The following is a 15,202-nucleotide window of genomic DNA, read 5'->3' on the forward strand; positions in this document are numbered from 1 at the left end:
TATTGGTGTCTGTGATGAAGTCCAGAGACCATGATCCAGAAAATTCACTTTAATGTGTGATCATAAACAAATATTTTTACAATTAAAATGAGTAGCGGCTTGGACCCTGAAACAGTATTCTATACATTATAACTTAACAAGCGGAATCCGTTTCACTTGGAATATAAGCACATCAATGTATTGAAATAAAAGTCTTAGCAACTTCTGGTTCACGTTGACTTTAATGGCGCATGCTTATTTCTCGTATATCTACATGTAGATTACCTTTGCTGTCTTGTAAATCTCTCTATTAATCTTCAAAAATAGTAACAATTTATTAAACTGTTTCATTTCCCTCCAGTTTCCAACTTTGCAAATGTAACTTGAACAGTGTATCTTTAATTTAAGACTTAAACACAATTTTCAGGTTTTCAGGAGAACAAAATCATTATTGAAAATTGCCCTAGCTCTCTGCAACTCTCACATGGTTGCCCACTGAAGCCAAGCAGGGCTGCGTCAGGTCAATACTCGGATGGGAGACTCCATGGGAAAGCTAGGCTGCTGCCAAAAATGGTGTTAGTGCCAGCAGGGGGCGCTCAACCTGCACTCTGTGTGGGTCCTAACACCCCAGTATATTGATGGGGACTCTATTCTTGTCAGTGAGCACCATCTTTCGGACGAGACGTTAAACCAAGGTCCCGACTCTCTATGGTTGCTAAAAATACCAGGATAACCTTAAAAAAAAAAAAAGAGTAGGGGTTTGTTTTACGCAGCGGATGCCCTTCCAGCTGCAACCCATCTCTGGGAAACATCTTTACACACTCATTCACACTCGTACACTACGGACAATTTAGCCTACCCTATTCACCTGTACTGCATGTCTTTGAACTGTGGTGAAAAATCGAAGCACCCGGAGGAAACCAACGTGAACGCAGGAAAACACACAATCTCCACACAGAAACGCCAACTGACCCAGCTGAGGCTCGAACCAGCGACCTTCTTGCTGTGAGGCGACAGCACTACCTACATACTGTGCCACTGCGTCACCCAAAACAAGAAAATACTAAATATAAAAATATTGACCGTTTATCCATTATTAGTCATGGATCAAAAAATACTCAATGGCTTGTCAGGTAGGAGTTGTAATATTGACACATCCTTAGGACACTGTAAACACTGCCAGATTGAACACGATTCATTCATGTTGTCCCCACACACATCGATTAACGTAAAAAAATTTAAGTGGATTGAACATAAAACAATTAAGTTGTCCCCAAAAAATCTCAAGAATTGTGTTTTTCAGCTCATTTTTAACAAGTAAAAATTTTTTTTATGTAAATAATGTTGTCAAAAGCACTTTAAAATGGCACTTTGTGTGTACAACAAAATCCACATACAACTGTGTATTCAACTATCCTACCTGTTTTGGCATTTGGCCAAAGTTGTTGATGTAGCCAAGCATAGTGCTTTTCATGACAGGATCCTTCATGCTGGCTCTATCGTGTTTGTCAGTGTAGAAGTAGGGGTGAAAGGTGTTGAGGGCCTCGACTGCAGGCATTCCCTGCTGCCTGTAGCCGAAGATCAGATCAATCCAAAGATGCAGACGTGAGCTCACATAATCACTCTCAAGAGCCTGCGGAAAGAGAGCGAACTCTGTCAGTCAGCAGATCTGGACGGAGACTAATATGCTATCAGTCACGCCGTAACTTTTATATCCAAAGAAGTGCAGGTGGAAAAGCTCTTTACACATATCAGGTCAAAGAGATTGCGCAATAATGCATTTTAAAAAAAGATATTATTCCATCTGAGCCACTGATTACGGTTTACAATCTGATCTAAGAATTATATTCCAAAGGTTTGTATTCCCGTTCCGTGTTATTATTCCAATATTTGAGTATTTTAGAATTGGCTAAAGTGTCCAAACATGAGCAACAACAAAAAAAACCCTTAAAATAACAAGTATATTCAAAGCAGCTCATAAGCACTAAATTGTGGGAGATCCCTATATTTCTCTTTATTTGCATACGAAGGAAGGCGAGTAGACAGAATAGCTCATTTCATGCCATTTGGAAATAATACAAATATTGCTCTGTAGATTGGGAACTGATAATGCCCGGCCTTTATATGCCTGCGGGCGTAACATGGTGAGAAAGAAAGCATTCATTCCAATAACCAGCAGGCTTCAGTAATGGAGTTATAGGAGAGTGCGGATATTGTACTTGCGCTGAATTGGGCCTGTTATCTTCTAATTACAATGGCGTTAAACAGAGTAATGGGGCTTTTTTGATGAACTCAACAAGTGCTTATTATCTCAAGAAAGGCAAAAAAAATATTTAACTATTGCCAAGTTTAGCTGAATATGAATGGTGCAATGACACTGATACTGTTACTCTTATGGTTGTTTTCATGAAACGTGGTATTGTGCTCTAATTGTACTGACTCTCATTATCTCATGTAGAGTCTAAGTGTATGTACAGTACAGCAGAAGTTGATATACTGATGCTGGTGGCCTATTTTGAGTGTGACGGACATCTTTGATGGAATAAACTGACCTCTCTGTGTACTCTGATGAACTCCTGGGGGTCTCCTTTTGCCCATGGCGGCAAAACCACATCATTTAATGGTGTCCCATCCTGCATGCAGCCTATATTATCAATACACATATTTAGAGGCTTTTTATTCAGGTAATTTACAGATGCTTTGATAACTTTACATTAACTTGCACATCAAATTGTAGGCAAAACTGGACAACAATACTCATAATTTACCAAAGTCAAACTGGTTGGAATTAACAAGAAAGTCCGGGAGGTAAAAAAATTCTGGAATGAGCTCTCTGACATCACTCATATTGTCCTTAGATGCAGATTCCCACTCGTTCTGAATGCTGTGGAACATCCGTTCTGGAACATCAAATGTTCCACCCTACAAATAAAGAAATTGACGGTTTAAAAGGTTTACTTGGTGATAAATTTACTCACCCTTGGGCCATCCAAGATTTAAATGATTGCTTTTTCTTTAGCACTACATTAACTCTTAAGGCCCAAGGTGTTTTCACATGCATTTTTTATTTTTCTTTGCTATTTGGGCTTTTTGGAACCTAATTAGAATAAAAACCTAAGTATCATCTTTTGATATGATATTCTTTTAGAGAAAAATGATGTCTAGATATGTGGACTCGTGGTCGTAGTTTACATAAAACACTTTTCCTGACTGTTTTGTAATGCATATTTAACATAGTCAAAACTATTTTGAAACAATGTTCTATCTGAGAGTAAAACATTTTTTTCCCCATTTTGGACAGTTGGAAATAGTGTTTGGGGCATTTCATATGCTGCAAAACAGTTGCAGGATGACACTGTAAGTCTGTAACAAAATAAAATACATTCAAAGTATTTTTAAATAACCACTTAAGAGCTAAAATGTGCTGTCCACGTATGTGGACACTCAAGCCCTAGAAGGTTAAAGAAGATTTTTTAGATAAAACATTGGCCCTTGTTGGTTTATAAAAGGCAAGTCAATGACCATTGACGATTTGACTAATATATACACAAATGGTACCTCGGTACACTACCAGACTAAAGTCTTTACCAAGTTTAAGGAACTTGACTTCTAGTAGATCATTTGGTATCAAAGTTTGACTTTGCTAAGACAAACATCTTGTCATTTAACAGAAATAATCGTTCAAATGAATCGCTGACTTCTGCTGTCATCATTTGTTTCAAAAACACAAATTTATTTACAATTTAAAATGGCATCTTTAATATTTCACAAAGGATAAAAGAACAACTTGCTATCACATATATGTCTGTTTAATTCATATGTAAGGTAGAGGGCTCTACTGGAAGCAAGACTAGAACTCCAAAATGGCCCCATGAGTGTATATGAATCACAGTCAAAAAACAATTGCTTAGATCCAAGACATTTTCAAGCAATTGATTCAGGCTTTTTATTTTTCAAGGGAGTTTATCCATCCACACCAAAATCTCTGGAGAAGTTATGTAATTTGCAGTAAAAGCAAATGCCCTCATTGAATGAAAGTAATATACTGTTAGTGGCACAAATCTGATTATGAATATTACTGTATGGAGGAAAGCTGCTCAAGTGAGGCAAATTTCATTGCAAAGTGTTATCCTGATGTTTGCATTACGTTACACAGGGTATCAAATATGCATGACATTTTTATTTTAATCAATTGGTTCCATGTGTACAAATGAGATATTCTTTAAAAACAAAATGTGGTTTTGCGCGCAAGTGACGTAACAGAATTTATTTGCATACATATTAAAATCGTACCCTAATTCGGTTTGGGAAAGGAAAACATGAAAAGCGTGCACAGCCCCAAATAAGGCCAAAAACAATGAAGCTCATTTCATCAAGCAATTTAGAAAAATCGGATTTTAGGGGAGAAGCCGACATGTTTTGGGCTTGATTTGATAAAGAACAGGCCAACAGAGATGTTATTATTTCAGTTTCTATAATTCTACTCGCCCTGTAAAAGCAGATGAGTAATGTAGGAGAGATTCGAAAAGTTTACCTGCAGCTGGAGGAAGGTCTGGGAAAAAGGCTCCATCCTCACTAGGTATGAGGCCACTATGATGGCTGAGGAATAGTGTGTGCAGTAATGACACTGAGCTGACAAATCACCTGCGAACATGACACTTAATATATAAGAACATACATATATATATTTATTGTCCTCACCTATAAAGCTCTAAATAATCTAGCTCCTGTTTATCTAACCAACCTTCTGTCTCGCTACAATCCAACTCGCTCTTTAAGATCTCAAAACTCAGGGCTTCTAGTAGTACCTAGAATAGCAAAGTCGAGTAAAGGAGGTCGAGCCTTCTTCTTTATGGCTCCTACACTCTGGAATAGCCTTCCTGATAACATCCGAGGCTCAGACACACTCTCTCAGTTTAAAACTAGATTAAAGACCTATCTGTTTAGTAAAGCATACACTTAGCAGGTTTCCACACAAGTTTCTGCATCTTGTTTATATACACTATGAACAGCAGCTACGCTAATTATTCTCTTTTTTTCTCCATTTCCACCTGGGGATACTCATCCCGAGGCCCTCAGATTATGCGGAGTCACTGATTGGATCCAAGACCAGCGACTAGATGATCCCAGGTCTCCATATCCGAGACCAGGCCATATCTTGAGCTGCTGCTGCACTGGTGGTCATGGGGGAGTGGAGAGCATGAGTCTGATTTCAGTGACGCTCCAGGGACAGACGAATCTTCGCTGAGGCCAGCTTCCAGCCTCCACCGCTGAGACTGCACCTCTGCACAAGACTTTTGGCCAGCGGAGAAATTAAAATGGTCATGCCGAACTGAGTCTGGTTTCTCGCAAGGTTTTTTTCTTCACTCTCCTATCGGTGAAGTTTTTTTGCCCTCTCCGCTGTCGCCACTGGCTTGCATGGTTCAGGATCGGTAGAGCTACACATCAATGAATTTGCTCCTCAGTGTTTGGACTCTCAGTAATGATTTCAAACCACACTGAACTGAGCTAAACTGAACTGAACTTAAACACTAAAAACTGAACTACCCTGATCCAGCTACTATGACCATTTATGTGAAGCTGCTTTGACACAATCTACATTGTAAAAGCGCTATACAAATAAAGCTGAATTGAATTGAATAGAATATGAAAGTGTTATTAAATCACGCAGTGCACATAGAAAAACTCATAAAACTTTCACTAAATAAAATATATTATTAATATATCATTTTTATAATTTTTTTTATAACTTAGTGCAGTTCCCTAAATGCTTTAATCCATATAATTTGTCTGATTCAGCTTTTGTTTTTTTAAAAGCTGCTGTTGCAAGCCCTAAAAGTAATATTTAGGCACACGATAATGGCTGTTTATTAATCGTTTCATTAATGCAATTTACTAATTGTAATTATCATTATTATTATTTTTATTATAGTTGTTATTATTATTATTTTTATTATTATTATTATTATTACTAGTAGTAGTAGTAGTAGTAGTAGTAGTAGTAGTAGAAGTAGTAGTAGTAGTACAGTAGTAGTAGTAGTAGTAGTAGTAGTAGTAGTAGTAGTGGTGGAGGTAGCTGAAATAGTAATATCATAGGATGAAATTAAACAAATCAATAAAGAAATTTCCCCATAATACTTCTAAACTGCAAAGTCTTAATATTATTATTATTATTATTATTATTTATTTTATTTTTTATTTTTTTACAAAGTTTGCTTTGAAATGTTGGTGAGATGTTGGTTGAGATGAGGGTGAAATGAAGGTTAGAAACCACAACAAAACTTTTAATTTCAGACTGGTTAACTAAATCAGAATGGTTCCTTCAGAGTTTAGAAAGAAAAGAAAAGAAAACATAAAAAAACACACAAAACACACAATAATTGTATATAAAAACAGAAAAGTAGGGCGGTTCATTCTACGACCCCTGATTATTCAGGGACTAAGCCAGGAAAGTGAGTGAGAACAGAAAAGTACATAAATAGTTATGGTTTACCATCATTATTTTCCACTTCAAGGTATCTCTGAATAAACTTCTCTTTTCTCTTCTCAGTTTGAGCTCCCATTGGTTTAGACAAATCTCTGAATGTAGCAGGACTGGACAGATCCAGAGTCTAACAAGATCAACAAACAAAACAATTTCCAGCATCACAAAAAAAAAAAAAATTCAAGCATCTCAAGTTTGCATGCATGTTCATTTTACCTCTGATTCATAATCAGCGATGACCCAGGGAAAGATAGGATACTGCATCAAGTCATTGTAGGTCCGTCCAGCAAGTGTGTTTAGATGCATGAGGTATTCAAAGTTGCTGATTTCACCCCTCTAAGGAAAATAAATAAATGAACACGGTCAAAAACAGTAGAAATTAAAACAAGATATGTTCAGGTTAATGTAAATCACAGAGGAAAAAAAATATAGGATTCATTTTTACTGTAAAAGCAGCATTTATATACTGTAACAAATAACAGTTAACAGTGGGTAGCACGATCGCCTCACAGCAAGAAGGTCGCTTGTTCAAGCCACGGCTGGGTCAGTTGGCATTTCTGTGTGGAGTTTGCATGTTCTGCCCGTGTTCATGTTGGTTTCCTCCGGGTGCTCCGGTTTCCCCCACAAGTCCAAAGACATGCGGTAGAGGTGAATTGGGTAGGCTACATTGTCTGTAGTGTACAGTATGTGTGTGAATAGGAGTGTGTGGGTGTTTCCCAGCGATGGGCTGCAGCTGGAAGGGCATCCGCTGCGAGGACATATGCTGCATAAGTTGGCGGTACATTCCGCTGTGGCGACCGCAGATTAATAAAGAGACTAAGCCGAAAAGTAAATAAATTAATGAATGAATGATCAAAGTAACTGACGGTTCACATTACCTGCCATTTAATTAAGACGGTCTTCTCAACTGCTGATGTTTTTCTGTAAAAACAGAGCAAGACAAATTTTATGGATTTTTTTTATTGTTAAGCAAAGAAATGTGCTACTGTCTCTAAATAAATTTTAATCAATAACAAATGTGCTGTTAGGCCTACTGCACATTTGGTTGTTTACTTCTTTAAAGATCCTAAATTTACTAGTCATCCAACCCAAGTCTGCTATAGTTGCATAGCAACAGGTTGGGGAACAGAGAAAGCTCATGGTCTTTCAGCAGACAGAAGAGCCAAATAGAAACATACACATTCTTGTGGAAACAAGGGTAAAATTTTCTTCCATCGTCCAACCCAAGCCCTTAAAGGAGTAAATACTGCCATCTATAGGTTTTTGAAAATAACTATTAGCACAAAGTACTACCATAGAAGATTGTTTTGTCCTTCACACACATAAGCAGATCACAAAAAGAGACCCCAAACATGCAAAATCACAAGTGATTTGACATGCATGCAAGTTGATCATGCATTTCTCACTACTCCCACATGTAAAGAAAGAAAGACAGAAAAGAAAATATGAAGTTTGCTCGTGGCTAATAGGTGAAACTATTAATGTCCTGGGCCTCAAATAACATTCTGGAAATGTAATCTGAGTGAGTGTGAAAACACAAATGCTGCAACACTTCTTACTCCCCTTTCTTTTGTGCAGCTCTGGTCACAGGACAATAAAACTCCTGGAGCCCTGTGCTAGCGTTGCTTGGTAACTAAAGTTAAACAGGACAAAGCTTCTTTTTGGTCTACAGTTTGAAGATCCTCCCCTGACTCTCAAGCAATTCTGTTGTGGACCGTATATAAAAACCGTGAGTAAAATAAACGTATTTAAGTCTTCCTTTACAGCGGAGAGAGCATGAAATTAATCCTGAGTAACAATAGTGGGTTGGGGCAAAATTATGTTTTTTTCCACACACTTTTTTGTGTAATCCTATTAACGTTAATCGTTTTAGCTTTTCTGAGACTGCCATAAAGTGTTAAACCACAGAAAAAATATCAAAGGTCACACAAATGTTAAAAGATAATAAAAGTGTTTCATTGCATCTATATGGAGTCAATCTACACACTCAGAAATAAAGGTAAGCGAGCTGTCACTGGGGTGGTACCTTTTCAAAAAGATTAAATTTGTACCCTAAAGGTCTATATTATTATCTCAAGGGTACATATTAGTACCAAAAAAGTACAAAAGTGTTTGTCTTAAAATGTGTAGGTACTAATATATAAGTTTGAGGTACAAATATGGACTCTTTTAGTACAAATGTGTACCTTTTGAAAAGAAATAAAGGTACGTAATCTGTCACTGGGGTGCATGATCGCGTACCTTTATTTCTGATAGTGTAAGGTCATATGTATACTTCTGTATACTGTATACTATACTAATCGCAAAGCAAAAAAAAACTTATTTTTTGAAAAATAAAAATTAATTTTGATAACAAAATAAACAACTGCAAAGGGAAAATTAAGTTTTAGGAAATTAAAAAAAAAACTAAAATATTTGCAAAAAAAAAAAAATATATATATATATATATATAATAGATAATATACATATACAAATATTCACAAAACGTATTTGTAGCATTGCCTTTAAAAAAAAACCATCCAGTCAATTGCAATGCTCATTTTGATTTGCTTTGCTGTCATCCATGATTTGGCAATGCTATTCACACTTTGCACTTCCCATGTCTGTGCGTTTCTTTTTTCGACGAGGGGGCGGAGTCAAGGGAACTTGGACGTTTACGACAAACAGCATCGCGAACTCACAGTTGAATATATTTTATTTTTTTATTTATTTATTTAATTATATATATATATATATATATATATATATATATATATATATATATATATATATATATATATATATATATATATATATAATTTCATTATTATTTCTCAAAACTTAATTTTCCCTTTGCAGTTCTTTATTTTTATTAGCAAAATAATTTTTTATTTCTCAAAAATAAATTTTTGCTTTGCGATTTTTGAAGATTTGCATTTATTTGTTTATTTATTTTTGCTCAATACTTTATTTTTTGTTTGCAAATCTTTCTTTTATTTTGCAAGTATATATATATATATATATATATATATATATATATATATATATATATATATATATATATATATATATATATATATATGACCCTTGATTGACTCCTTACATCTACGAAATAATAGTAAAGTGACTAAAGGTACAAGTAGTGGCACAACTATCAAAGACAATAAATGTTAATCCATCATATTGTTACACACACATACAAAAAAGGCATCTAACTAGTTATTCGCATTTTAAAAGCAACAAAAAAGTTTGATTGTATTCAATATTATGTTTACATATCACATATAACATTTTTAAAATCACTTTTACTAAATTATATTCTGGTTTACACTAGCCTGACTAAACAATTCCTCCAAAAAAATCCATATTCCTCAGTTAGAAAGTAAATTCCATTTACAAACGACTCCTGCTTCGAAATCATGTAGTTGTGACATCTATTATATTCCATATGTCACGAAAAATAGCAAACACCGTTCAATTTTCTCTGCGTTTGGAGGGGTTCAGAATCAGCGAATCACAAACAACATGAAAATGGATCGCGCCGATGGTCAGCTCTCTGTAATTGCACTTCTCGGATGCAACGGATTCAAAAACAAAAGGTCTAATAGAAACAGTACGAACCGTATTAGCCCATCTACCAATGTGATTAATGAGTCGCCAAAGGGCTTACAATGCAGCCACTCCTCCTTTTTAATGGGAAGATATGAAGGGAGCAAGTTTAAATCTCTTTCTAGTGTCATTTATCAAAGCACTGATTTGACTCTCTCCACGCAGTCACACGGATAGCTAGCGCCGCCCTGGATCAATCAGACAGAAAACACAAACAGCTTTTCCCTAGATATGTGTTGGCCGCTGTTATCTGGCTTAGCCTTAATTAGAGAACGAAATTATCCTAAAATATACCTTTAGGGTGAGCTGGGTGAGTGAGTGAGTGAGTTGGGTGTAAATATTAATGGCCAACACCTCCGCGGCCCCTAATCTCGCCTGTGGGCATACATGATTTCCTCTTTCCCAGTGCAAACAGCTAAACTGTCCCATCATTAAGTCGTACATGTTTAAAGCTACAAGGTCCTGAGATAATAATTACATGACTCCAGTTAAGACTTAATCAAATAGATGCTTCAGAAGCGTTTAACCATTAATCTGTGTCTGTGCAGCTCCATGGCTAAAGGGAAGAGAGCGGCAGGAGCCAAAGGTACAAAGATCACATTGAAAATGGCTAAAAATGCCCTCAGAGCAACACCAGAAGGAAAACTACGACTTGATCTGAGCAATGTAGGCATCGCCACATTTCCCAAATGCCTCCTAAAGTTACGAAATGTTGAAGAACTTGACCTAAGCCGCAATAAACTGAAAACAATCCCAGAATTCATTGGCCAGTTCACTGGCTTGCGTTGGTTAGATCTTCACAGCAACCAAATCGAGCGGCTTCCTGAAAATATCGGACTTTTGAGATCATTGGTTCACCTCAACCTCTGCAACAACAATCTGGATTCTGCTGGTTTATCGCCCGAAATAGGAAGTTTAAGAAACCTGCAAGTTCTGAACTTGGGTATGAATCGTCTAAACGCTCTTCCTCCCACTTTGGCTGGGTTGACAAACCTGACAGAACTCGGACTTTTTGATAATTTGTTCACACAGGTGCCTGAATGCACCCGCGTGCTGCCCAACCTGACAAAGCTAAACACCAAACGCAACCCTGTGGTCTACAGGCAGCGGGACGGACAAGATTCAGATTCTATGAAGACGACTGGAAATCTGTATTTGGCGAGAGAGGGAGATTTGTGCCACCCTTGTCTAGAAAGGTGCAGAAAGAAAAAGCTAGATAGCTTGCAAAAGAAGAGTAATTTTTCAGGGCTGATCTCGCCAAACTCTGTAGCACGAGGCAGTCAAGAAATCTGGCGGCAGTGGATTACTACCTCACCTCCTGGTTTTCACAAAGAGCAGGCCAGACCTGCTGGAGATACCAATAAAACAACCTTTACACATAATGACAACACTCTTTAAAAATGTCTCCTCCTGTAAATTTTATGGAATTAACTAAAGGTTTTGCAGGGTTCCATCAGTCATTGATTGATTTCAATCTATCTTTAATGAAAGGAAAAAAAATATGTGTCAAACTAAGCTTTATCGTGCCTCTAAAGATAGAGTGAATGGTTTAAATAGAATAAAATTGTAAAATATACAGCAGGGAAAATAAGTATTTAACATGTCATAGTTTTTCTTAGAAAACATATTTCTAAAGAAGCTGTTGACTTGAAATTTTCACCAGATGTTGATAGCAACCAAAGAAATATATATATATGCAAAGAAAGCAAATCTAATTAGTTTACAAATTATGTTATGCATAATAAAACAAAATGACACAGGGAAAAAGTGAACTATTGAACACATGATGAAAGGGAGGTGTAGTTCTTCAGCAACCCTCTGCTCTTCATCACTGTAAATGAATATTAGTTGCTTCAATCCAACATCTACATTATCAGGACAATGAACATGAAACCAGGGTCTACATTTCAGCAAGACAATGATCCAAAATACAGCCAAGGAAACTCTTAAATGCTTTCAGAGAAAGAAAAATCAAGCTGTACAATAGCCCAACCAATCACCAGACTTCAATCTAATATATAATACAAATTAAAGATCAGATTTGATAGACGAGACCCACAGAACTATCAAAGAGTTTTACACTGTTGAAGTCTGTGGAAAAAAGTCACACCTAAGCAATTAATATGACTTCATTGTCCATATGAGAGGCGTCTTTAAGCTGCCATAATTAAAAAATAATTTCATATAAAGAATTAAATACATTTTGGTAGTTCAGTACTTTCTCCTTGTGTCATTCCATTGTTATTACAAATGTTATTACTCATTTTTCAATTTTTTTTGTTTTGTTTTATTTTTATGTTTGTATTGTTTGGGTTTTTACAAAAATATGGTTCAATTCTATGTAATAAGCTCCTTTAGAAATATAGTTCACAGGAAAAAAAACTAACGTGTTCAATACTTATTTTCCCCACTGTATATTTAAAGATGTAAAGTCAACGTCATACAATAACTGTAATGATAATTGTAAAATTAAAAATAAACTGTGCCTAATATATTAAAAAAAACAGGAATTTGATTTAATGAATGGCAACACCACTAAATCATCAGCTGACGTGGACACTAATATTTTCAAAGTTTTCATTCTTAATGTGAACGGGACTTTAAATGACAACAATTTTTCAAAGTATGTTTCTATCCACCAAGGGGTCCTCGGATCTGTAACCTGTACAGCATCATTAAAAAACATGCATTATATAACTGTACAACTCTTCAACTTTGAAGCCACTGGAAAACACTGTTAATATTAATTCCATTTCCTCTTCATCATGTCAAAAACTGAGATGAACTAAGTGTGATACATCTTACATAAGTAGAAATTAAAACCCTGAATGAAGGAACGATAATTTGACCAAAGCAACATCTGAAATAACATATAGGTAAAAAGCTTATTGCACCCTCGCAGATAATTAGCAACTATAACATTCAGGGTTGTATCGGCTGTTCATGACTTTGAAAAGTTACTGAAGCTGTTTTAATTGGTGGGAAATGCTGAAGATGCAGTAATTGTAGTTTCACTGTAATGCCGGGATATTGTTTAGGGGATTGAGAGTCTTACTGTCAATATTTAACCGCACACGTACGAGAATGTGTTTTCTAGAAACTTTGAAACCACAAAACTCTGGTCTGTTTCAAAAGAAAAGCATCACAGACTCTCTGACTGAAGTGGCAGCTGTCTGCGAAATGCTTTTGACACTCACCTCACATTAAGCACAGTCTCTCCCCTTCCCTTTAATGAGGAGACCACAGAGCACAACCTGGAAACAGGACAAAGAAAGAGAGAGAGAGAGAAAGAGAGAGAGAAAGATAAATCAATTTAGCCTGTGCTACCTTACAAACAGTTCTTTACCCACTTAAATCACAAGGACTCTCATTTCACCTTTTATATGCATTGACGTGGTCATTGTTGAAGAAAACTAGGAACACTGAAGTTCCGTTCTTTAAGAATATTTCCAGAGCATTGTCCTAAAGATTTAAGAAATTAATTAGTTAAGCAGATATATTAATGTAGACATGCGTGTTTGTCAAGCATCAAAAGGAAAATCACGATTTGCATTGCGTAATAATTATTTGAACTGATGAAATGAATATGTGCTCTGTGAATCTCACCTCAAGCAGAAAGCGCATGAAATTGGCCTCTTTGATGTCATCATATGACCAGCGCTTGCAGCTCGGGGTCACTGAGTTTTTCTCTTTATTCATCATGCTGCAAATATACGAGTCCCTCACACTATGATAAAGATAGAACATTTAAGATGTTATCTGTTGTTGTACCTACTGTATGCACAGAAATAAATTCATCTTAATTGATGTAACCACTATGCAGTAAAAGAGTAATTCATCTTTTGGTTAAAACTTATATAAATGCACTTACATATTTAGTTACACTTGTAGTTCATTTTTGCATTAGAGATATAAATACACCAAATTAAGGGGCTTTTGCAATAGCAAAAGAAAACAATAACCACACTGTACTTAAAACTTCATGTAACACTATAGTAATAATACACTTTATTTAAAGATGGACAAATAAAGCTGTTTGATCACAGTAAAACACTAATGTTACCTTCTCTTTTACAACGTTTTAATTAGAAAATAACCAATTAATACATAATTATAGATACAAAGACCTACTACTGTTATATATGATTTGCAATTTTTTCTAATTACATAATTATATAGTGGTGTATTTAAAAATTCAAATATATAATAATAAAATAATAAATACTATCAAAAAACATTGTCTAATAACTTTAAGTGTCTATATATCTCTTGCGCGCATGTATATACGTATATGTACAGTATGTGTATATGTACCGTACATGTATTGTCACCTTAGAATTATGAGGTTCTATCTGACATTGAGTTATTCACATATTCTTAATAAATGACAACTCATTTACATTATGTGATGTTTTTTGTTTAAGTTGTTTACATTTTGAGACTTTTGCCGAACTGCTCCCTTGACAGCAGGAAAGACCAGAAAGAAACTGAAACTGAAGGTTTGTGTAAATGTTAAGATTTAGAAGCATTTTTTTGTCATTGAGATGAATTGTTACATTTTACATTGTTAAAAAAAAATGTAATATACAGTTGAAGTCAGAATTATTAGTCCCCCTTTGATTTTTTCTTTTTAAAATATTTCCTAAATGATGTTTAACAGAGCAAGTATGTCTGATAATATTTTTTCTTCTAGAGAAAGTCTTATTTGTTTTATTTTGGCTAGATAAAAGCAGTTTTTAATTAAAAAAAAAAACATTTTAAGGTCAAAATTATTTTTTCGATAGTCTACAGAACAAACCATTGTTACACAATAACTTGCCTAATAACCCTAATCTGCCTAGTTAACCTAATTAACCTAGTTAAGCCTTTAAATGTCACTTTAAGCTGTATAGAAGTGTCTTGAAAAATATCTAATAAAATATTATTTACTGTCATCATGGCAAAGATGAAATAAATCAGTTATTAGAGAATAGTTATTAAAACTATTATGCTTAGAAATGTGTTGAAGAAATCTGCTCTCCGATACACAGTAAATGGGGAAAAATAAACACGAGGGGCTAATAATTCTGACCTCAACTGTATTAAATGAAATATTTTTATTTGTGTATATATAGTCAGTGAAACATTTTTCTGTGTTTATCAAACTCATTT

The 15,202-nt window shown here is 35.3% G+C and overlaps 2 protein-coding genes across 6 annotated transcripts in view; one reads left to right on the top strand and one right to left on the bottom strand.

The window, feature by feature from the left end:
- The window catches only part of wdfy4 (WDFY family member 4), an 87,597-nt gene that overhangs the window by 13,237 nt on the left and 59,158 nt on the right, over positions 1–15,202 (bottom strand). Inside the window, exons 45-55 of one of the 5 annotated variants that reach the window (XR_015506075.1) lie at positions 13,658–13,778; positions 13,428–13,513; positions 13,249–13,305; positions 11,362–11,396; positions 7,342–7,384; positions 6,680–6,799; positions 6,473–6,590; positions 4,514–4,623; positions 2,748–2,901; positions 2,532–2,623; positions 1,400–1,612 (exon numbers count right to left, since the gene is read on the bottom strand). Coding sequence is in view for 3 of the 5 variants with exons in the window: in XM_087279502.1 (XP_087135628.1) it covers positions 1,400–1,612; positions 2,532–2,623; positions 2,748–2,901; positions 4,514–4,623; positions 6,473–6,590; positions 6,680–6,799; positions 7,342–7,384; positions 11,367–11,399; positions 13,249–13,305; positions 13,428–13,513; positions 13,658–13,778 (1,147 nt within the window). In the remaining 2 variants the exon portion in view is untranslated. Of the gene's footprint in view, positions 1–1,399; positions 1,613–2,531; positions 2,624–2,747; positions 2,902–4,513; positions 4,624–6,472; positions 6,591–6,679; positions 6,800–7,341; positions 7,385–11,361; positions 11,400–13,248; positions 13,306–13,427; positions 13,514–13,657; positions 13,779–15,202 lie in introns of all 5 variants that reach the window. The other 4 variants (XR_015506074.1, XM_087279501.1, XM_087279502.1 and 1 more) reach the window with 4 other exon arrangements.
- Positions 8,105–12,540, top strand: lrrc18a (leucine rich repeat containing 18a). The gene is made up of 2 exons (XM_087279529.1): positions 8,105–8,192; positions 10,600–12,540. The coding sequence occupies exon 2, from the start codon at positions 10,604–10,606 to the stop codon at positions 11,447–11,449; it is 846 nt and encodes a 281-aa protein (XP_087135655.1). The 5' UTR covers positions 8,105–8,192; positions 10,600–10,603; the 3' UTR covers positions 11,450–12,540.

This window comes from Danio rerio, chromosome 13 (genome assembly GCF_052040795.2).
Source record: "Danio rerio strain M-AB ecotype USA chromosome 13, GRCz13ab, whole genome shotgun sequence".
Classification (NCBI taxonomy): domain Eukaryota; kingdom Metazoa; phylum Chordata; class Actinopteri; order Cypriniformes; family Danionidae; genus Danio; species Danio rerio.

What these genes read in the sequence shown, in the direction of transcription:
- lrrc18a (XM_087279529.1), top strand. Translation starts at nt 10,604, where the DNA reads ATGGCTAAAGGGAAGAGAGCGGCAGGAGCCAAAGGTACAAAGATCACA.